General features: G+C 40.4%; 1 protein-coding gene across 2 annotated transcripts; it reads right to left on the bottom strand.

Annotated features, from left to right (window-relative positions):
- Positions 1 to 23,488, bottom strand: polr1d (RNA polymerase I and III subunit D). 2 transcript variants are annotated; one of them, XM_048231983.1, is made up of 5 exons: positions 23,352 to 23,455; positions 20,462 to 20,559; positions 7,957 to 8,033; positions 3,727 to 3,809; positions 1 to 312 (listed from the first exon to the last, which is right to left on the bottom strand). In XM_048231983.1, exons 1-5 carry the CDS (start codon positions 23,391 to 23,393, stop codon positions 265 to 267), a joined length of 348 nt encoding a protein of 115 aa, XP_048087940.1. In that variant the 5' UTR covers positions 23,394 to 23,455; the 3' UTR covers positions 1 to 264. The 2 variants fall into 2 exon arrangements, with proteins under 2 accessions (XP_048087940.1, XP_048087941.1); XM_048231984.1 differs by lacking the exon at positions 1 to 312 and adding an exon at positions 3,350 to 3,518 and having other exon boundaries at positions 23,352 to 23,488.
- Positions 23,489 to 24,406: the final 918 nt, after the last annotated feature.

Genomic DNA, 24,406 nt, shown 5'->3' with positions numbered 1-24,406 from the left:
TCTTTTCAACACATGAGGAATTGTTTAATAAAAAAAATATTTTACATAACGAAGGTGTGATTCAAACTGTACAACAACAGGAAGAGAAATCTGTACAAAACACAGGAAAGGAGGCCACAATCAAATGCAAGTCGCTGAGGCTTCCTTGACACTTCTGACCGTCTGAAAACTGTTTGATCCACAAACACATCCCTCGCAGACCAACACCGCTTAACCGGTCACATGACTTGTGGCACTCTGGTAACACAAAGATGAGTTGTTCTTTCAGTCCATCGGCTCATCCTGCTGATCCTTGAACTCCTGCACTCGCGCCTGGGCAGCAGCAATCAGGAAAACAGCAACAATGGGAGGAAGGCATCAGTCAGAGTCAGTCGTTTAGCACTGGCACATCTATACCTCTATGATCTGCAGGAAATGCCACCCCAAAAAAAAAAAAAAATATATATATATATATATAATATAAAATCCACACCATGAAGTAATGTGTCACAACATGGCATGAGGTTAAGCATCGATTTCAGTTTCCGGGCACCTCACCAGTTGGGTTAAGTGCTGATCCAAGTTTTTTCAAATGGTCTTATATGTTGCAGTGGTCCTGAAACAGACATCTCTCACATGTGCTTCATGCTCAAGCAATGGAGAACTGAGGACTAGGAGGTGCCATTTTGATTCCACTAAGACCACACTGATACTTGGAGGCATCAGTAGTGGTCCTGCAACTCCAGCCTTCTTCTTCTGCTCTCGTCTACTCTCCCCTCCATCTTAATTTCCTCTCGTCAGACTCTCTCTACATCTTCTCTCTCTACTGTATTATAGCTGCTTTCCGTTGCAGTGTTTCAGTTCAGGTCCTCATCTTCCATCCCTCAGGGTTTCTTTACTCCCCTCACTGTTTTTTTCTCTCTTGCTCTCTGAAGCCTATCTTCAGTGGATCATAAGACTACCCATCTTATCGCCTTCCCACCCTCCATCCCTCTTTCTCTCGCTCTCTTACTGACCTCTTTTCCATGCATAAATCCATTAGCTTTGCACCAGGCATACCTGTTCAAAGATTGCAGCCCTGTGCATTTACAAGACACACATCACAGTACCACTGTCTTGCAGCAGCTGGACACTGTTTGGGGCAGCAATTTAAATAACCTCATTTTTCAAATTCAATCTGGAGCTTCAGTTCTTTGAAATCTATTTTTGGTCATTACACTTCATCTTTTGGATGACCATTTAGAGGGTTTGCATTACTTACGTAAGAAGGTTGTAACCTTTCAGTACCCTGTAAAAATGAACTATGTGACAACCCAGCAATGACTGCTCGAATACCAAAACAACAAAACTTGTTGGTCTTGGAAGTCTACTGTTGGCACAATATACCCAAAAGTTATGTTGATGCTCCATTCTTTATGTATTTAATAGCTCTATGGTTGGAAAAAAAAAATCACACACAGACATATAATCTAAAACAACACCGAAAAAACTTGCCATGTTCAATTACATACTGTAGAACCTTGCGGTAATATCCTGTATTGCCTTAGCTTTAAACATGAACTAAAACAAGCTATGAAAAATATGTCTATCAAGAAATGTGGTTTTTCATTCTAAAATCTAAACCTAAATTTAAATAAATGCTCAAAAATCTCATTATTAAATAAAAAAAACTGTCACAAATAGTGGCATCCAAAACCCAATTCAGCTATCTTGCAATTTTATATACAGTGCCTATAAAAAGTATTCAGCCCCATGCTAAAGTGGACTATAAAGAGGAATAAAAAAAATCATCTTTTGGAAATGGATCTTAATGCCTTAATTTAAAAAATGAGGAAGAATCCAACCTTTAAGGACACCAATGTTCTTTGTGAATGAATAATGTATGGTAAATAAATAAATGTTCTGCATTAAAATACAGGGTGCATAAGTATGAATAAGTGGGGTAGCAACAAATTCTTGCATGCACAGTAATGATGAAAGCACATGGCCATACAAAACAAACTCAAACACCATTAATGAACCAGTTTGGCCTGAATAATGTAGATAGTAGAACCAACTATTTTATTTACCAATTTGTGTCCATCTAGTCCCAAGCCAAGGTGATGAGAATAATTCATGTGGTTATCAATATTCTTAGGATAATAACTAAAGAAATGCAGCAGTTGTGTTCATTGCAGGGTCTGGAAGCTTTCCAACCGGCGATTTTGAAATTACTTTTGGCAGAATGTCCCGACTATTTTCAATCACAGCTCAACAACCCAGACTATACATTAAGATTGACAAATTGTTGTTCACTGACCATTTAATTAAGTTACTGGCTAGGGCTGGGACAACGCGTCGACGTAATTGATGACGTCAACGCAAAAACTATGTTGACGCAAAATATACGCGCTGATTTGTCAAGCATAACGTGTGCCGCTAAATATTTTTAATTTGACACCTTCAGTGTTCCCATATGTTGACTAATCTGTGGCTGGGCGGCACGAAATCAAAATCGGCCACCACACATTGATGTTCTATGTTGTAGCCTACTATTTAAATCGAAGATGAGATAAAATCCTTTCATTGAGCTGTACTGCTTTTTACGCACACAGCCTTTCCTTGCCCCCGCCCGCTCTCTCTCGTAACGAGCCCGCTGCCCCTCCTCTGCATGTGCATTTAACAAAATATTCACGATTGTTGAAGGATTGCTGTTGCCACATAGAAGCATTGCATAGAACACGGCGGGCTAAATTGCTATTAAGTCCACTTAGCATCGTGACCATGCTGCGCAAATTTGTTCAAAACTGCAGCATTAAAGTTAAGGTAAACTCTGCTAAGGTCTTATCACAACATTTAGCATGCTTACTTACAGTTGCTTGTCAATTTCGTTACTCATACAGGGCTCATTTTATTGACTCTGACACTGAATGTTTGCAAAATCCCGATGTAAATGGAAAAGTGTTTTCCAAGACTCAAAAGTGCTTGTCCCAAGGAGAAGTAGGCTACGAACCGTTATTTGAACTAACTATGTTATGAATTGCATCCAGACATCAGCAGCCTTTTAACTGTGTTAGTGTTACAATTGCAAGGATTCACTCACGAACGTCTTAAAGTGACAGGCACTCAATTAGACATATACACTACTTTATTGAATGCTACCTCTGACTAAGAATGCATGACTTTGCACTTGTATAGTCTTTTATTTTGGAATTTTAAGAGCAATAAACATATATTGCAATGTTAAGCAATTCATGTTTTTTCAGATATGTAAATCAACATGTATAAGTTGCTATTAGTCAATTAATGGGGAGATAATCGATAATCGAATCGAAATCGAATTGGACCGAAAAAGTGAATCGTTAGATTAATCGATGCATCGAAAAAATAAAAATAATCGCTAGATTAATCATTTAAAAAATAATCGTTTATCCCAGCCCTATTACTGGCACAACCTCAGGCACAACTCAATACGTATGGACTGAGCTCAAGTCAAGATGATCTCAAATTAGATACTGTACCATGAATTCTTAAACCTCGAAAAGATGTCCACCAGACACCTGTGGCAAGGACAGGGTTAATTCACTGAGTACAAAATCAGAAATTATAGTTTTATACAACACTTGTGACATCCTTCCGATAATGACTTTTTGTTTCTCTGAATATTTCTGAGTATTTCTTGTCCACCTTGTAACTTATAACATGGAGGACAATGCCCATTCCCAACAATGTGTTGGGAATCTCTATGGCTGTGAGATGTTGGCTCACCTGAAAGGTGCTGAGGACATGCTGACAGACATCTGAGAGCTCGTTCAGGCCCTTGCGCAAACCCTCTGTAGCCGGCAGACCCCCTAGAGATCCCCGGAGTGGACATGCAGACAGACAGAAAAGAGGTTAAGCACTCAAGTATGTTAATATACAAGTTGCGTACTTGTTATACATAGATATGATTTACACGTCAGGTAAAGTGGGTCAGGGTTGTTTCAGTCAATGGGGCAGTCAAGAGTCCTTTGTGTAATCTCGTCCAGTAAGTAAGAGGCAGCTGCATTCTTAATCACACACACATGTATACACACACAGTTCTACTGATGTGTGTGTGCACACACACGCGCACGCGCACGCGCACGCACACGCACACGCACACACACAGTCTGTTTGCAACAAAATAAAAGACTGCAAGTGATCAGTGTGCTCCAGCTCCCTTTCTTCAACTTTACACACACACACACTTTGTGGTCATTCTGCTTTTTTGATGTGTGTTTATGTCCTGCATTTTCTCGAAACACAAGTTGTTTGTGAAAAATTACACTTTGAAACAGTAAACAATACGCAGCATATCCAAAAGAATGAGTTGGGGGTCTATGGTTCTTTATAGAATTAAGAAACAGAATGGCTGCAGGTACAAGAGTGTTTATACCTGTAGGTTCTGCATTTTGGGAGTTTAAAGCGTGATCTAGATGGCAACATCTGAAATTCAGCCTGTAAGGGATGAGAACTATATGACTACCTGATGAGAACAACCCTTTTTTTTGTTTCACAGCAGATTAAGGAGAAGGTGACAACTGACTCAACAAAAGACCTATAGAAAAGGGTCATCAGGATCTTGTCCACAAAGTAGTATTTGGCTCAAAACACAACTTGTCATCAATAATTGTTCCTAAATAATTGTGCTCTTTAACAACCTCTATTTCCTGACAATTTATACAATTTTTTTACAGTGTTAGTGACATTAAAGTCAATAAAATACACATGTCCTTAGTCTTTGAGGCATTCAGTTCAGAAAGGCATCCTGACACTAAGTTAAAAAGTGGTAAATAACCGGACCGTGTGAAGTTTCCTCGTTGTTCAGTAAAGCTGACAATAACCGTATCATCAATCTTCACAAAGTGTCGGTTATCACAGAGCGATAGTCATTGGTGTACAGAATGTAGAGGAGGGGGGAAAGAACACACCCCTGTGGTGAGCCAGTTGATGCGAGGGCCAAGTCAGAGAGGTGACCACTGACTCTCACTCACTTGTGCAAAATGTAAAGTTAAAATATCAATCTCTTCAAAGTTTGCTTTGCCAAAATAGGAAAAAAATCACATGAAACCAATTCTTCCACATTCTGTCTTCTGTAACTACTGAACACCTTATAGGCCAGGTATACTCGACGTTCCCGGCCTTGCGCATGCGAGTGTGACATCAAAATTACTTTTTTCCAGCTGGCGAAACCGAATTTCAGCCTAGGCACCACATGTTTGCTAAGTTCACTCATATATTTACAGAGAACAACATCAGACAATTAGCAGCCCGACATGTCCGGATTTCATAGCCTAGCACACATCCTAAATAAACTTAAAAGGCTTATTAATGCATACAACGTGAATGAAAGAAGCCTGATAAAATAATGAAGATAAATTATTTTCAAAACGAATTTTAAAACTGGGTATTAGAGGGTACTGGTTTGTAGTAGAATTGGAACTGATTTGTGAACTGTAGAGTCATGAAGTTTGATTGTAGTCAGTTTAAGATTACTGGCAAGAGTTGCAGCACTGGGGGAATGGCACCGTAGGCTATTGTGAAGTTTGAATCGCAGCACAGGTGAATATGATTAGTAGGTTAGCCTAAACAGTCGTGAAGTTTTAATAGTCAGCTGGAGAAGCTACCAACGAGAGTTGCAGCACGGGGAATTATTAGCAGGTACATTGCAAAAGAACATCCAGCAAAAGGTAGGCCTAATGAACAGATTTATTTTCAACCAAAGTAGCTCTACTGCCCAGACCTTTCTTGACACTGTTAGCTGGTCCTCTTGATTACAATTTTAGCTTCTGTGACATTCCAGTTTGTATTGATTCGATCCAGTACACCGGTATATTGTTACAACCCTGGTTAGAACAGTTTTTTTGAGTATTGATTCTCCTTTTCTTTGCAAACACCGCGCTCTCCCGTTTGTTCTCGTTTGTTTTCTTGTGGGTGCGTGATCCAGGGAACTCACAGAAAATCACAGAATGGTCGCACTCCAAAAATCTTTTCTTGCTTTTAATCCATTCAGCAACAGGGGTTAACGAACAAACGTTTCGGCCTGATGGCCTAAATCAGTGTGTTACGTGTTTTGGAGTGCGCCCATTCTGTAATTTACAGTATTGATTCTCAAAATAGGATTTTTTTTATTCTTTTCATTTAATATGAGTGTGTGTGCAAGTAGGGGGTGAGCCAAGGGCTGATTTAATTTTTGAAAAACATTCTATAAGTAATCTGATTGGATCTGATTTTGAGACTGTGCATAGTCGGAGTGGGGGATGGTCAGGGGTGGAAAAAAATTAAGATGTAGTCATGAGTCAGACAGCATCTAAAAATGGCGCTCGACAGCCGAGTGTGTGATCAACCGCCTCAACTTGATTGCACCAGGTGACCATACTTAAGCTGCTGTCTCAGTTCCATGTACTTTGATTGGAAAAAGCCAGAAATGTTTGCAATGTTTTCCTTTAGCACAGCTGTGATCGAATTAGTCATGCCAAGCGTTTTGGTTGGCTAGATTTCCAGTGTACACTTGAGCTAGTGTAACCTTTTCAACTGGCCATGTACTATGACAGCAGTTGTCAGTGCCATTTTTTTTAAGTATAAAAATAAAACGTGTCCATCATAAATTGCATTGTTTTTATTTTGGTCTGGTGCGAAGAATGAGGGAAGGTGGGGTGTCGGTATCAGGTCAGGAGAGTGGAGTGCAGGTGTAGAGAATCCTGGCAACTCTCCACCGGCAGCCTAATGCTCAGAGCACCAGACTTCAATCAGCCCGTTTGTGAGGACTTCACTGTGTTACTAAAGGTTGCTGGCCTTGTATTCCCAACGAGTATGAGAGACAGAGAGAGGCCTTTGAACTCTCGTTGTAAAAGATTTCTGACCTTATTTAGCTTGAGAGAGAGAGAGAGAGAGAGAGAGAGAGAGATGAAGAGAGGTGGAAAATCAAGAGAGAAAGAGAGAAAATACCTTCAAGTTGGCCTTATATACCCAGAGAAAAAAGTAGCGTGTGTGGGGAAAATCACAGAAGATAGTGAACAAGAGAAAGACAAAGGAGGGAGGAAGGGAGGGAGAGAGAAGTCAGAGACAATCAAAGACAGCGAGGCAGTGGGCTTCGAGGTTTGACTGGAAAGTGTCACAATTAGAAAGAGGAGAGACAGCGTGCCAGGAAATAAAAGGGAATGAGAGTGGGAGGGATGGAGACAGCAAGACAGACAGACAAAGAGACAGACACTCAGTGTGATCCCTGGCCCCATTCCTCACTGGTCCCGTCTTATTCAATTGGAGCCTAACAACCTTTCTGTGGCCAAAATTCAATTTACCAGCCAATCAGACACTTTATATAATGACAACCCCTGCACGACAAGATGACTGCCCCTCCATGGCCTCAGCTTGAGGGACTCACTTAGACATGCATGACTGGGGCCCAACAAGCCTGGCCTGGCCTATCAGGGGGAAACGTCAATAACAGAAGTCAGTCAGTGCCCCTACTGGCCCCAACCCTACCCCCAGAGCCACTACTACACCAAACCAACTTGATTATCGACTGAAGGGACTCCATTGTGGTCATGGCTGCAAACACTCTTGAGATGTGATCTGCAACAGACAGCCTGCGAGTGACTGGGGTTCCTCAGGTGATTGTTTTTAAAGGAGAAATCCAGCAAGTTTTCACATAGATCTCTGTTTCTCGAGGTCAACGAGTACTGTCGGTACGAAAAAAACAATAAAAATCAATCGGTTTTACCTAGCTCAAGTTGCTGCAGCCAGCAGCTAACGCATCCAGGCAGCTACAGCGCTACATTTTGGGGGCATGTCTGTGGGAATGTGTAATTGACCTACTGGTCAGGCCAGGAAACACAGAATTTTTTTTTTTAGTTTTTTTTTTTATTAAATTTGCTGTCTCTTGAAGTGAAAGATGACCCGAGAAGCTTTGATCTCAGGCCCTTAAAACAAGTGAATGAAAAGAGGAGGTGGAGAAGAGAGGGAGAGCTCACACACCTCGTGTCTGGATGCGGAAGTTGATCTTGCTCTCCGATGGGTGGGTGATGCTGTAGCCACAGAAGTCCACTTCCGGACTGCACAGAGATGAGCACAGAGTTGAGATGTTAGCTACACCGCACTCCTCCATCCTATCCATCTCCCAGTCTTGCCCTCCTTCACCACTGTCTACACCTGCATCAGACTTTACTTTTCTATTCTGCAGCCTTCACCATCAAAAGTAACAAGGGTTAATGTTGAGTATAACCTGTGGAACATCTTTTTGATTTGATACACTTCCAGCTATCTTTGACAGATCTTCAAATGTGAGAAATGTTCAGTAGCATAGTGGTGCCATTTTGCTTTTGGACAAAGTTACAATAGTTATAGGATATCCTCCTGTTACAAAATATGAGAATTCGGCAGTTCAGTGCAATATGTTAGTTCAAAGGAAAAACAAGTCAACAACGGGTCAAAAATAGGGCTGGGACAACGCGTCGACGTCACTGATGACGTCAACGCAAAAAATACGTCGACGCAAAATATGAGCGTCGATTCGTCAAGCATAACATGTGCTGCTAAATATTTTTAATTTTACACCTTCAGTGTTTTCCATACGTTGACTAATCTGTGGCTGGGCACCACGAAATCAAAACCGGCCACCAGACATTGATGTTCTATGTTATAGTCCTACTATTTAAATTAAAGATAAGATAATTTCCTTGAGCTGCACTTTTTACTCACACAGCCTTTCCTCGCCCCGCCCGCTCTCTCTCGTAACGAGCCTGCTGCTCCTCCTCTGCATGTGCATTTAACAAATTATTCACGATTGTTGAAGGATTGTTATTGCCACATAGAAGCACTGCATAGAACACAGTGGGCTAAATTGCTATTAAATCCGCTTAGCATCGTGACCATGCTGCGCAAATTTGTTCAAAACTGCAGCATTAAAGTTAAGGTAAACTCTGCTAAGGTCTTATCACATCTTACCAATGTACATAGTACATTGAGGAGACTAAACTAAGTTAAGTTACAGTTACAGTATGCAATCAAGCAGTATTTCAAAGCTAACGTTAGAATACTTTTTGGATGTCAAGTTTAGCAAGCTTACTTGCAGCTGCTTGTATTCGTTACTCAGGCTCATTTTATTGACTCTGAATGTTTGCATAATCCCGATGTAAATGGAAAAGTGTTTTCCAAGACTCAAAAGTGCTTGTCCAAAGGAGAAGTACGAACCGTTATTTGAACTAACTACGTTATGAATTTCATCCACACATCAGCAGTCTTTTAATTGTGTTAATGTTAATAGAGCATCACAGTCCCGCCCCTCCTCCGAGAGAGCTTAGTTTCCGGTAGTAAATTTCCCATTCATTTCTCCCATTGACGTTTTGGAAAAATCCGTATCTGAAGAGTTTTAGAGCATGTGTTAGGCTAATCAGCTACAGCGTAACTCATAAGCATACAACATATCATTTCGAGTGAAAAAACGAAGAGAAAGTCCAAAAAAAGTCAAAGGTACAAGACTGTGTACATATTTTCATTTCCGAGCGAAGAAACTACTCATCCCATAAACCACCGCGCCTCACTGAAAAATATATAAGCAGCACGAACCAGCGCAAAATCATTTCCAACCGGCGACAGCACGCGAACCCTTTCCTCCAAACAATGATTTTTATGTAGTTAATAGCAGTTATTTCAGGAGTAATCGTGTAAATAATAGTGTTTTGGTATTGAATGTTATATTTACCATCGTGTATTTTATATCGTGTGTGTGAAAGCGGTTAACGTTAACATTAGCAACATCGTGCAGTGCTTCGTATCTGACTGCCATCCTGATGCATGGTCTGGACAACCATATTCAGTTTATTAACTTGCTGTGAATTATTACACAAAATGTTCATTAAATGTACGAAGAAGTATTTCTAGGTTAATGATTGATGATATGGCTCGTACAGTATGAAGGCTACAGTAGCCTAGCTAATGTTAACTAGCATTACCAACCTCCCTGCAAAACTCACCACACAACTTCGTAGGTTTGATAGGTCTTGTCCCTCATGCTGGCCCATACAAAACCCACAAGCTGACCCTCGACACACAAGTCAATAATGTGACCCGTTTAAACTGGTTTTCACCCCTTTGGACACTCTTGATTTCGTCCTTGAAACTGAAATATTCACGGGGGCATGGAAGGTTTGCTAACCATTTTACTGCAGTGTCTACCCGGTGGTAGCATCCAGCTTTGCTATCAGCTAGCTAGCTAGTTCAAAGGTTTAAGTTCTTAATGGGGATATACAGGGCTTTTTATGCCTCGACTAAGTTGATGTTTCATATAAACAACAATTCATGTTCATAGAAACAACAAGGTCACTAAAACATAATATATTTCATACCTGTATTGCAGCATGTAGTCTAATGTCAGCAGCGTTATAATGACATTCTAATGTCTGAAAGGCTAATGATTAGCCTATCGGCTACCTGAAAAGTAAGTTCGTGTGACATATAAACCACAATCCTTGTTGATACAAGTACCAATGTTCGTCTAGAAAGTTTTTATTCACATTAAGATTTTCGCCATAGGCAGTAAAAGACTCCGCCATCTTTGTCAATAATTTTCGCTGATAAAGTTTCAAACTATGACCTTAACGGCCTTTCCACCAATCAGAGGCATCACTGTGGGATTGTTCAGGATTGTGGGTAATGAAGTACTTATCCAAGACATCGCGAATAAAATACATTTATCTCAAAACGAGGTTAGTGCCCCGTGAACTTTTGGCGTCTATATGAGCATACACAATTGCTTAGTACAGCCGTAGCTGGTTTTGAGTCTACCATGTGGAGTTAAGTTTTTATGGCTTATACCCGAATTGTCAATGGAGAAATTGCATTGAATTCTTACTTCCGGAAACTCCTGTGGGCGGGACTGTGATGCTCTATTGCAAGGATTCCCACACGAACGTCTTAAAATGACAGGCACTCAAATAGACATACACTACTGAACTTTATTGAATGCTACCTCTGACTAAGAATGCATTACTTTGCACTTGTATAGTCTTTTATTTTGGAATCTTAAGAGCAATAAACATATATTGCAATGTTAAAGAATTCATGTTTTTTCATTCATATATGTAAATAAACATGTATAGGTTGCTATTAGTGAATTCATTGGGAGATTAATTGGGATTATTAGGAGTCAAAACCTTTTCAGAGTCAAGAAAATAATGTGAATTGTTCTGATGTGCTAAACTTCTAGTTCTAAAAAGGATAGTTCCGGTCCTTTATAATGATTGGCTGAATCACGTTCGATGCCGTTGTATAACAAGCACAGACATACCCTTGACCGCAGAGGGAATTTGAAAAACAACCGTTTATCCCGCCCCTCGGATTGAGCACTGCGAATGGTAAATTCCCAGCAGTGATGCCAGTAACGCGTATTTTGACCACTTTTTTCGGTAACGAGTAATCTAACGCGCTTCTATTTACAACCCAGTAATCAGATTAAAGTTACTTATCTAAATCGCTCTGCGTTACTATTTTTGTTTTTTTCCTTGGTAAAAAGATAGATTCTTTGCTTTCTTCTTGTCTCGGGGATTAACGTCATGTATGCCAACCTTTTCAGCATGAGGACAACTCACGTGTAAAACCACGCAGCGACACAAACGTAAGCAACAATGGAGGGAGGAGAGAGATGCACGTTTTATCTATAGTCATTATTTTGAATTTGTGTCAGCTAAACATGACAACGTTGTACATTCTGTGCTGGCGACAAAGTGCTGTCTAGCTAGACATCCCAAGTCTCCCGAAGTTTTGGGAGTCTCCCACATATTGATATCCTGACGCCCGCAAATGACATAAAATCTCCCGGAATATGGCAAGCCAAGAGTGCCAGAATTACGTCTGGTTCTTGCACGTTTTAAGACACAACGGCGTCAATAACGGCGTTTTTACAGTTTCTACGCCGCTTTTTACGGCGCGATTAAAGGTGACGCTGTGAAATGCGCCGTAAAATGCGTGATAATAAATCCGTATAATACGCCGTTGTATGCATTCATTACGCAGTCTTTTACGCCGTATTTGTGTGCACAAAGCGGCGTCAAAGACAGCGTTCAGAAGCTAATCAAGAGTGCCATATAAAACGCAGTTATATGCATTCATTACGCCATCTTTTACGCCGTATTTGTGTGCACAAAAAGACAGCGTTTTCCTATGATAATTTCTCCCCACTCGGCCCCTCCCACTGACAGTAAATTTGAACTGCTTTCGCCGAAACAGACTATACCAATACAGCACAGATCTTCATGTTGCAAGCCTATGTATGTAGTTTACCATGCATTTTGTTTGGGTAGCCTAATGCACTTTGCTGTCATTCTAAATGTGTCTGCCATGCATTGTTTCGTCTAGCCTATTTTATATAGCCTACTCGTAATCTTTGTTTCGCTGAACCACACCATTTATCATTCGTTTTGCTGAACCACATCGTATTTATCATTCGTTTTGCTGAACCACATCGTAGTGGTTGATTACATCAATGACTCGTAAAACTCAGCAATGTTAGTGTAGGATAGGCCTAATGCACTATAGCCCACGGAGGCTATTGAATGGACGTTCGAATCCCGCTTAATTTTGTTTTGCAGTCATTTTTTAAATGTGAATTCGCCTACAGCCTCCAGTTGCTGTAAATGTGTGATGTCCGACGGTAATTGTAAAGCAATTTACAAAACATTCACTGAACAAAAGTGCTGATGTGCATGGAAATTTAGCTGAAAATATGGAAAATGCAATACAATCAAGCATTTTGGGCGAAGTGGAGGCACAAGTCGGCATGCAGAGAAAACTGGGCAGGCTCCGACAGAGCGAGATAAAAAAAAAGATGCGCGTTTTAAAAGGGATGCTTTTCAACAATGGATAACTTAAAACAAAAACAAATTGTTGAGCATCTCTCTCACGATAAAGGGGTTGAAAACGGCCAATAAATTCCTCTATGCAGGCATATAGATGGCATGGGTAGGCTATGTCACGAGGTTGGTCTAGTAAGGTTGCCAACAGTCCCGAATTGTGCGGGACATCCCGTATTTTGGGTGATTTTGATTTGTCCCGTCAGGGACAGCTCCATTACCGATTTTCAATCACAGCTCATCGGCCGTGTTTACTTGTAGCCTAACTAACGCACCTGAAGTGTCCAGTGCCGCGCTACCGCAGCATCGCGACTGCGCGACGGCACCAAAGGGACAGAAGGGGCACCACAATTTAGCCAGAGAAGCTTTACTGCAAACTGCTTTTCACTCACAGTCCAAATCACAGTGCAGCCTGTCAAAGTGCCCTCACATTTTATAATGGGTCAGTAGCCTAGTGTGAACCGGATAATTCTGCATTCTCCTCGCGTTGTTTTTGTTACTCTCATGATTTCCTTTTAAATGTTTCTTATATTAAAAAGGTGAAATCAATTAATGACAAGCCAACTGGAAACTTCCACCATCTCTCCCTCTCGTTCCCAATTAAAACGAGTAGCATAACGTTCAAGTTAGATCTGCTGCATATGAAGACTGAGAGGACCCAAAAAGTATAATCCTTATGTAAGTTGCATTTTGACATTGGAATCGTTCTCTAAGAAGAGTGAAAAGCAATTTGCAGTAAAGCTTCTCATCTGGGTAAATTGTGGTGCCCATTCTGTCCCTTTGTGTCATGCGCACAGTGCGAGATGCGCGGTGATTGAAAATCGGGAATGGAGCTAAAATGTTTAGTCGACTTCGTAATTTGTCAGCTATGGTGAAATTAGTTCAATAAGTTCCACTTTTCATGTCATGAATGTAACATGATAAAGTTTTGCAGCTATCCAATATGGTCAGTCTATTGTCTCAGTTGTGTATCATGCGACGCGCCGAAGTAGGCTACATCATGCATTGGTTTGGTCCAGTTGGAAATGTTTCTGCGTAATTTGTCAGCTGTGATCAAATGCGTTCATTAAATTACACTTTTATGTCATATATAACATACACCATACAAACATTTAATGATAGGTATCTAGGCCTCTCTTATGTTCAATCAAATTGGCATTTTCCGTTTTTTTTCTGTGCTCACCCATTTGAACATTTCTGGCTATGCTAGACCATCATACAGAGAAAGCCTGCAGTTGCTTTTCGCGGATTGCCAATCACACTGCCGTTGCAAAGCCACCTCGTGGCAAAATGGTGTAGGCCTAATACACTTCACGCAGCTCTATCAAATCACAGGAGGCGCGATTGAAGTGGCCACTTCTAAATGGGACCCACTGTAGGCTAATTCATTACGTAAACTGCTGACTCACAAAATCTATTGTAGCAGGTCACAAAACTGATTTCGTGATTCTATTTGGCTATGCATTTTGTCCACGTAGGCCTAATGAAATTATCGTGACACATAATTCATTCTGTAAACTGCTGACTCACGTAATGTAGCCTATTGTAGCAGGTCACAAAGCTGATTACGTGATTCTATTATGCATTTCGTCCACGTAATGACATTATCGTGACACATAATTCATTCTGTAAACTGCTGCACTCAAATACGGCGTAAAAGACGGCGTAATGAATGCATACAACGGCGTATTATACGGCACTCTTGAATAGCTTGACAAGGGCGTAAAAAGCGGCGCATTTTCACGCATTTTACGGCGCATTTCACGGCGTCGCCTCTAATCGCGCTGTAAAAAGCGGCGTAAAAACGCCGTTATTGACGCCATTTGTGTCTTAAAACGTGCAAGAACCAGACGTAATTGTGGCACTCTTGGCTTGCTATACCGGAACCTAGAGCGAACAAGAGCACGCAAGCCAGACCGGACTTCAAATCGCGTGTGCATCTAAGTTTAACGCGCACACAACGGAGAGGGAGAGAGAGGAGTGGTGCGTGTGTGCCTGCAAGCGCATCCAAGACAGAGAGCATCCTGGTCTGTTTTGCTAAATAAACCAATCAGTTTTCAGGGTAGGTGGGCTTATATCTCTTTTCTCCCGAACTTAATTAATCAGTTCAGTTAGTGTATCTAGGAACAGGAGCGTCATGGAGTCAGTGCCCCTCAAAAAGGAACATTTAAGACCCATTTCACATCAGACTACACAAAAGTGTACCCAATTGTCTCATAAGAGTAAAACATAATGATAGTATTGCACACTGCACTGTTTGTAACAGTGACTTTAGCATTGCTCACGGAGGGTTAAATGATTGCAAAAGACTTGTTGAGGTGAGTTTAACAAGTGTAATTTCATTTGCATATTACTCAGGCCTATACTAGATGGCTAGTTGCCAAGGCTACATGAAAAGGCCAAACTACCAAAATCTACATATTTTACTATCACAATTTCTATCAATAGGCCTTCCTTATTTGGTGTACTGACTAGACATTATTGAACAAACATCTGCATTTCAGTATCTAAGTAGGTTAGGTTGGGATGTCTGCTATACATTGTTGGCATTACTGTTACACTTCTGTTGGCATTACTGTTACACTTCCAGTATAGTGAGCATTGACAAAACCAGTTATCATTTTTATGTTGAGGCGGTGGGGGTGTTGTCGGCAGCTGCTGAAAGTAACTAATAAAGTAACTTATTATCTAACTTAGTTACTTTTAAAATCAAGTAATCAGTAAAAGTAACTAAGTTACTTTTTAAAGGAGTAATCAGTAATCAGATTACTTTTTCAAGGTAACTGTGGCAACACTGGTTCCCAGACCCTACATCTACATCTGACTCGTCAGGCTACTGGGCTACCACAACTTGATACAAAAGTTGAAGTAACTGCGTCTTGGCATTGCTCGGCAACCATTATGATGGAGGAAACATATTTCTTGGCGGAAGAATGATTATCTATGAAGAAATTGTTACATTTCTCGTTGCTGTACCTTAATTTATGACCGCCCTAGCTTAAGCGGTCATATAGGGATTGTCAAAGTTTTTTTTTTTTTTTTTCCATCTACTTCCTGAATTTTTGGTCAACGATACCCGGGTAGGCTTGGGTATCGAATAACGAGTATTGGTTGGAACCGGGACTATCTTTGCGATTTTCCCAGAATCGTTCAAAAGTTTAAATTTCGATTCCTAGTTTCGATTCCCAGTCCACCGACCGGAAGAAAAAATGGCTGAACACCAACGAAGAAGCGCATAGTTCATAGAATTAAAATTCATAGAGAAGGTCAGACTATTTCATTCAGAAAGCAGGGTTCCCGCGGATCCTTAAATACAACTGAATTTTTGAAAAGAGAGGTATTAAATGTGCGTATGGGACCGCCAGCGAGTGCAAGAGAAGCAGTGATGTCTCAATCCAGTTTTGTGTATTTAAAACACAATTGTAAGTGACTAGGCTATTAGGCTACGGGAGGAAGTGTAGTGGTTGCAAAGTGAAGATGTTTTTCACGGGTGTGGTTAAAGGTGTGAAAACGGTAATAATACAGTAGGCCTATGTACAAAAATAATATGCCTGGCGTTTGCATTGGTGTAGCTGAGGCCAGAGATATACAGGTAGCCCTCGTGGAATGAGGAAGCCTCACGGTAGAATAAAGCGGTAGAAAGAGCGATAGGTTGGCCATACGTTGAATTTAGGCGGACATATGGATTTTAAAAGCCCTGTCGGCGCAGCCTCAAGCGGACGCTCATTTGTTCTCCTTTTGGAGTTAAGCTTTGGCATCTAAAAATCGTTGCTTTCCGGACGCAGCATCGTTTCACAAACTATGGGCCGTGAAGACTGCTGGTCAAATTTTGTGCAGTGCCGCAATCTGGAGGAAATACTGTTAAGTTGATCTGTTTGCATCTTTCCAGCGTGTGTTGCTGGCCTAGCCTAGGGAAGAAAATATCTGTCTAAGTTATAATAGCCTACCTGTAATATCTGCCAGCAGCATGCTTGCTAGCGTTCCCAGTAGGCTAGGCCTACTTTTCCATAAAAGTTGTGAACTAACCGCATATTTTTTGAATGTGACTGGCTACATAAAAAAAAAAAATGTGCGTTCATAATACGTGCGTGCTTGAGATGAAACCAGCAGTTTTCAGCAGGATCATGCGAGGAGGACCTGTCTCTTAATTAATTTAAAACAAGTCAATGGTTTTACACTGTTTCAGTCAAGCTTTGGTTGGTTTAGATACAACTGGTATGCAAAATGTAAAGTAGTGGATTAACTTTAATTTGCTGTGCTGCATATTGGACAATAGATGCACATAGTAAATTATATAAAGTAGGCTTATTAAAATATGTAAATAGTGTAACTTTGAAAAAAATGTTGAAGGGAATCCAGTCCAGTGCACATGTCTTTAGCAAGTAGCCTAGGCTACTACAGACACAGGTGAAAAACAGTCAGCCTCAGCAGTAAGCAAAACCAAATATGTACAGCCAGCTTCAAAAGCAAGCAACCCAGACCCTAAAATTGGGCATTTATAGCTTTGAAGGTAATTCACACACAATTATTTTTCTTTCGCCAAAACATATTTGGTAACTTCTGTAGACATCCAAAATGGGGTGGGGGTTAAAATGAGTAGGAAATAAACACTATTGCATAAACATCATATATATCTTTTTGCCGTGGTATAGTCTTAAGTTTCATTTAGATGTCTTAAAAGAGGTCTTAAAAGTCTTTAAATTTGCACTTGGAAAATGTGCAGATACCCTGAGAAAGACCGTTGGTTAGCTAGCTCATTTAAAATACCCTAAAAAATGTTTGACCCTGCCTCTTAAAAAAATTGGAATCGAGAAATGTTAGGAACCGGAATCGAAATAAGAAATCGGAATTGGAATCGGAATCGGAATCGTTCAAATTCAAACGATACCCAACCCTATACCTGGGACATTGAAACACCAGGGCACATGAAATTTGGTGGGTATGTAGCCCCACTAGACTTTTACGGAAAAATTTTGTTTGGTCCCCGGGGGCCACTAACCCCTCCCCATTTCCAGTATTGACGATACGTAGTTGTTTGTCCACTAGATCTAAAGTGGGTTGGAAAAACAATGGACGCTTCCTACAAGGACTGTAGTTTACCGCAGAGAACGTCTAATAAGGATAGGACGATTTTCACATGAAATGTAATTCTCATTTCTTCTTGAAGCCAAAATAAATCTGAGAATGTTTATCGGACATGCTTGGTTTTTACTGCAGGTATGTTAATCTTATAATATCAATAGCTATAGGACCTAGGTACAATAATGTTACCGTTAGCATTGGTAGCATTTGAATTTGATTGCATTTGTAGAAAACTATAAATGCGGTTATTCCAAGCAAATTGATAGCAGCACTGTAATTGTATCTTTCGACTGTCATCTCATTCTGGCCTACTAACAAGCTAACAAGCAAGTAAGTTAGCCACAACGTTCCCTAACGCGATTTTCTAATGGAAAATATACCTGAAAGATAACCTGTCTATGATGCAAACACCTGGCTGGGACATTTCTGCTTGCTGAATAGTTTTTTCTGCTGTTGATTTGGTCACAGTCCTTGGTGGCCCTGTCAGTGCTTTGTAAAGTGTTGCATTAAGACCACAAAAAGTCTCAAAAAGCATCTGAGCTAACGTTCATTCCCAAACACCCACTAGGCTACTTCAATACTCTATTTTCAAAATGAACGCACCCGTAATGATCTACATCTAAACCAAATATTTTAGAGTGCACTTTGAGAGATGTATCCAAGGCAGGGCTATACACATAATCGTAATATTATTTGTTGCACGTGCTACAAAAATCATTCTGTGCAATGGATGATTTACCAACGTTACACCGGTCCGATGCAGTTTTGCCTATGGCTATACATGCGTGAGACTGAGATGCCTGTTTATTTGTTTTAAGTGTGTGCTGGGTGTGAGAGGGGAATCGATGTGCTTTGATTCCAGCTTGGTAGTTGTAGTCTGTGAGATTAAAAAGCACGTGTGTGTGAAGTATCCAAACAATGACACCTTCATTATGGCTTTCATTATGGCTGCTTTAGCAACAGACCTTAAGCTACTGTGCAGTGGGTCCCATTTAGAAGTGGCTACTTCATTCGCGCTTTCCGTGATTCACGGAGCTGCGTGAATGTTATTACAACTTTTCGCCACAATGTGGCAGCTTAAGTCTGCTTGATACTGTAAGACGTAAGCCATTGGTTTCCAAAGGAGATTTTTTTTGTGTCGCCAGCATAGCCTATTGACAATTTCTGGTGAACCCAGCCTGATCTGCCGGCGATTTATTTTTTGATTTCTTAAAAGATTGAGCTTGGTCTGGTGAAAGCCAGACTAGCCATGGACCTCAGTTACACAATGCAAGGGAACATGAATCAGCCTATATTTGCACAAACAATAACGGACAACAGCTCTTCAACTTGGCCCGTTAAAATGTGTATGAACAGTCTAGCGACGCATTTCATGAAGGCCCATTTGGACATGTCAGTTATTTGCACCACTGGTTAGATGTAAAACTGCATTTCGTTTCAGACTACTGGTACTTAATTTGTGCATTGACAATAAAGTATCACATGAACTAAAGATGACTAAAATCTTATGTAGAAGAAGAAACATTCACAAAAAATCCATCCATCCAAAAATGACCTTTCTTTTTGATAGCTGTTGAAAACTGCATGGAACTGACAGATTACAATTCTAATTGCATTAGATTGTAAGCATAACTAACATAGATAGATTGTAAGCATAGCTAACAGTTTATGGTTGGAACAAACGTGGTAGAATTTCTACCTCTACCCACTTCAAGGAACAAATTAGACTTTTATAATGTGCGCTACTGTCTTACCGGTGATAGAGGTCACCCTGTGTACTGTGTGATATCTGTAAGAACTGTATTGTGATAAGTTTAATAACCAAATTAATCAAACTTAGTAGGCCTATCAGCCACATTAATAAATAAATAAATACAAATATAACATTATGCTGATACCTTCTGCTTTTCACAAATACAATGTAGCCTACAGGTGTAAGTGACCTTTCATCAATCCAGTTGCAATGGATGAACTGTGATGAACTGCCCTACTTGTGATTGTTTAGAGATTTTAAAGGTTTTATAGCAATGCTACAACTTTTTTGGCTATTTTACAATCTATTCACCTTTGCAGCACCAGTAAGCTACTTTCTGTGCAGCCGCACACACACACAAAGGCATGCCAAACAAGCATACACAAAAGTTTCAAGAGTAGGGGATGGATTAAAAGATGGAGACAAATTGATTAGTGTGATTTATTTTCGTGGAACGGGTGTACAGGACTGAGCGGCAGTCATATTTTGTACCGCTATGCGGTACATCTAGTTTATGAAATCTTGCCAGATATATGTAGAAACCATTTTAGAAAAGCAGTAAGCCACTCGAGTCCGTAGGTTACACTGATTATTATGCGCTAGCGCATCTGTTCTATAATCAGTGTAACCTAGGGCTTATTGCTTAATTATTAAGACTAATAATAAACAAATATTATTAAATATTTGACCAACGTAAATACTGGATTCCTTGGTCCAGGTTTGATAAAGGATGCAGTGAAATAATAATATGAACAGGCAAGGATCTTTGGCTGGAGCATAAGTGTGTGTGGCAACTCACTTCTTCATGATCATGTATCTGAGGGAGTTGCCCAGTGTGTGGTCCTCTTCATGCAGAACAAACGTCACACAACCCTCATCAGCCCCATCCGCCTGGACCTGCAAAAGACACACACACACTGTCAGCCTGCATGCGTGTTTGTTCTCAAGAGACATTATCAAGAAAGAGGGACAAGGCTCCACACTCCTTGACATATGACCTGAATAGATTTTCCCATAGGAACAAGAAAAACGTCAGAATGTCCCCTTACCAACACACTAACACACACACACACACAATAAGTACAACAGAACAGTTGGATCAGATAAAAACCATGAACCACCACTTGGCCCTGATAAAAGTTTGTGTATGTGTGTGTGTGTGTGTGTGTGTGTGTGTGGGGGGGTCTTTTTTGGAAAACCATGCTGAGATCAGCAGGAGGAAGCGGCTATTTGCGGCAGTGGAGCCCTGAGGGGTGGAGGGACCGCCGGAGCATAAGAGAACACACAGGATCATAATAGGAAAGGGGCACTTTCAGCGTCACACTGAGGAGGGGAAGGATCTGTTGACACAGCGGGGTAAGCCGTTCTGATAAACTACATAGGGAGACGTCTGTGTGCGTGTGTGTGTGTGTTAAGGCAGGGGGTGGAGATGGGAGAGGGGAGATAGGATCTCTCCAATAGCAGGGAGTTCATCATGAAAACACTGCTAACTGTTGCTAACCATGCCAATTTGAACAGGGTGTGCCAAAGGGAGGGAAAAGAGAAGATATGACCTTTCACTTTCAGTTGAAGAGTTCTTTTTATCCATCACATCACCCTCCCTTGTTGGCTTATTACAAAGATACTCCTGTTTCTCTCTCAAATGGTTTCCTAATGGTAATGCATAAAATACTTGAATAAACTACATTTAGAACCCCTTACACACCCTCAAAATGTCTTTGAAATGTAACAAGTGAGAATTAAGCATAAGTAAGTGTAAAAGAAACTGCCTCACTCTTGAATCAAGCACGCAACAGAGGATATCCTTTCATTTGTTCTGGCTCAACAAAGCCCTCACATGCCCCCCCAAAATGACCCGTGCTTTCCGGTAAGACTAGCCTAACTCTGAGGACATTTTCTCAGAAAGAAAATATTGAGAAAAAAGAGAGAAAAAAAGAAAGCAGTCCTATCAGCCAACTCATAAAAAAAGTACTATTACATATCACTGAATCTATTTTCACCTTGTGATGAAAGCGATAAAAATATAGTCAGTGTTGGGAAGTAACTGAACAATTGTAATGGGATTACGTATTTAAAATGCAAAATATGAGTAACTGTATTTAAATACAGTTACAATCTAACGTGGTGGTAGTCAGAATACAGTTACACTGATCACTCAAAGGAATTACTTAATTTATTATCATATAGGCAGAAAGGGTTAAAGCGGAGGTAGTAATCAAGGATCTTTGACATAGGCTTTTCAAACTCAAATGAAAATACTTGGACAAGCCATGTATGCATCTCTAAGGTTATAGACTAAATAAAATAAATAAATAAATCAATAAATAAACTACCTTTGAACATAAAATGAGTTTTGTTGTGGGGCCTATATCCAGCCAGTATGTTTTATGCAAATCACGTTCAGGTTTCTTGACGGCGTGTTCTACAAAAAGGCATGTAACTCCTCTTGTGTTGGTTAACTTTTTGTTAAAATCAGTGTTTAGGATGCAGTGTTAATGTTAGTGGTGATAAGCCTGTGTGTAGACAAAACAACACTATAATTGCAGGTTCTTTGACACAATGATAATTACTATAATTTTAGGACATGTAATTACCATCAGTGAACATAGGCCCATTAAAGTCTTTATACGTATTGAACGATGAATAAGTAGGAACGCCACTTAAGATGTGTCTCTAAAATTAAGAAAAGAAAGCAGTAGGCCTAATGTCTTCACCAGCCCAGCAGGTAGTTGTGTTTATAAATAACATGAAGTGATGAATTAGTGAACGATTTGGGGAAAATATCTGAGAAACGGTAGTTTCCAGGAACTTGTAGTTCTCTACAGTTGACACAATTATTGGATGTTAGTTATTAAGGGGGAGCAGTGCTGAGTGGTGTTTCCTAAAGTCCACTGTCATCTCCAGTCTTGAGTGTATTCAGCTCCAAGTTGTTCTTCTCACTGGCCAAGAGCACCGACCGTTCAACCTCCCGCCCATATGCTGACTTGTTGCCTTTACCGATGAGTCTGACGATAACTGAGGTGAGGTGTCATGTTCAAATGTCATGGTGTTGAACAGCTACGTCCTTGGAGGTGCAGTCACAGGGGGGTACAGTGGCGAGATCAACAGTGAGGAAATTCGCAAAAACATATTCCCCAAATCGTTTAGCCCTATTTTAGATTGATTAGGTGTGCAGAAATGTAGAATTCCAGCAAGCTGTCCATGCAGGACTGTGAACTATAGCTAGCCTAGATGTGGCTGATAGGCCTACTAAGTTTGATTAATTTGGTTATTAAACTTATCACAATACAGTTCTTACAGATATCACACAGTACACAGGGTGACCTCTATCACCGGTAAGACAGTAGCGCACATTATAAAAGTCTAATTTGTTCCTTGAAGTGGGTAGAGGTAGAAATTCTACCACGTTTGTTCCAACCATAAACTGTTAGCTATGCTTACAATCTATCTATGTTAGTTATGCTTACAATCTAATGCAAATGAGTGAACCCGAGTGGCATAACATTAGTTATTTCCAACTAACGTTCGTTCGCCGCCTCGATATCTGAACTATCGTTAACGTGATCAATAAGGAGAAGAAGAGTATGCTGTTGTGTTGAGTCTGCTGTCTGTCCTTCCGATGTAAAATGCGGTATAAATAGTTATTTCTACTGTAAGAAAAAAACTGGGTTACTTTAGTAAACATTTACCATTTCCAATGTGGGTTTCTTCTCCACTTCAGTTCCAGCCATGCTTGTCAGATAGTGTCGCTGAGAAATGACGCAATGACCAAAGTAGGAAACAGAGAATGTCTAATCCGTAAACGGGCTCTGGTAGGAAAGAAAATAGCCCAGCCTTCTCCAAAACGACCAGAGGATGGCAGTATTAAGCCATTTAAGACAAAGATCCTTGATTTCTACCTCTGCTTCAAACCCTCTCTGCCTAAGATATAGCAGCAGGGGGTCATCGGCAGCAGTGGCGCCCCCAGAAAAGTTTAACAGAGGTGGCCAGATGAAGCCATCATTGCACATGTTGGGGTGGCACATCAAATAATTAATAGTGTCCACTGTCAAATATAATTGGTAATTGCTATTTTATAGATAGATAGATAGATAGATAGATAGATAGATATAAATACTTTATTGATCCCTAGGGGAAATTCAAGGTCACAGTAGCATACAGACAACACACACACACACATTCAATAACAGCAGAAAAAGTAATTAAAAGTATATAATATAAAAAACACAAGTAAGCAATAAGGACTGTAGAAGATAAAGAATATTAATTATACTTAATAAAACTTAATCAAAATCAATTATAAAAAACAGTATCCACATAGTGGGTGAATAATCAATCAGGTGCGCTTGCAATGACTGAAGCAGGGACTGAGCCTGTGGTTCTCAGTGCATAAGGTAAGGTAAGGTGCTCTTTGTGAATGAGTGTGCATAGTAAGGTAAGGTGCTCTGTGAGTGTCATGGTGATCGTGCAAATGAGTAAGTCAAACGGTGCAACAGTGCAAGAATAAAGTCTATATAGCTATATATAAATAACTATATTAAGAAATGTATGTGGCATGGAGGGAGGGGTTGTGCCTATGTGCTAATACAGCACGCAAACAGTGAGGCAGAAGACAAATGTAAAGTGACTAGTGGACAGACAGTTCAAGACATTGGAGGTGGTGAAGAGGCAGACAGACTATGCGGAGAAGTCTATTTCTCCTCTTCCCTTAAGTGATGCATTAAACAGTTCAATGGCCCTGGGG

This window comes from Alosa alosa, chromosome 21 (genome assembly GCF_017589495.1).
Source record: "Alosa alosa isolate M-15738 ecotype Scorff River chromosome 21, AALO_Geno_1.1, whole genome shotgun sequence".
Lineage (NCBI taxonomy): Eukaryota > Metazoa > Chordata > Actinopteri > Clupeiformes > Clupeidae > Alosa > Alosa alosa.
Note: the sequence above shows the minus strand (reverse complement) of the source record. Positions and strands in the feature narration are given on the sequence as shown.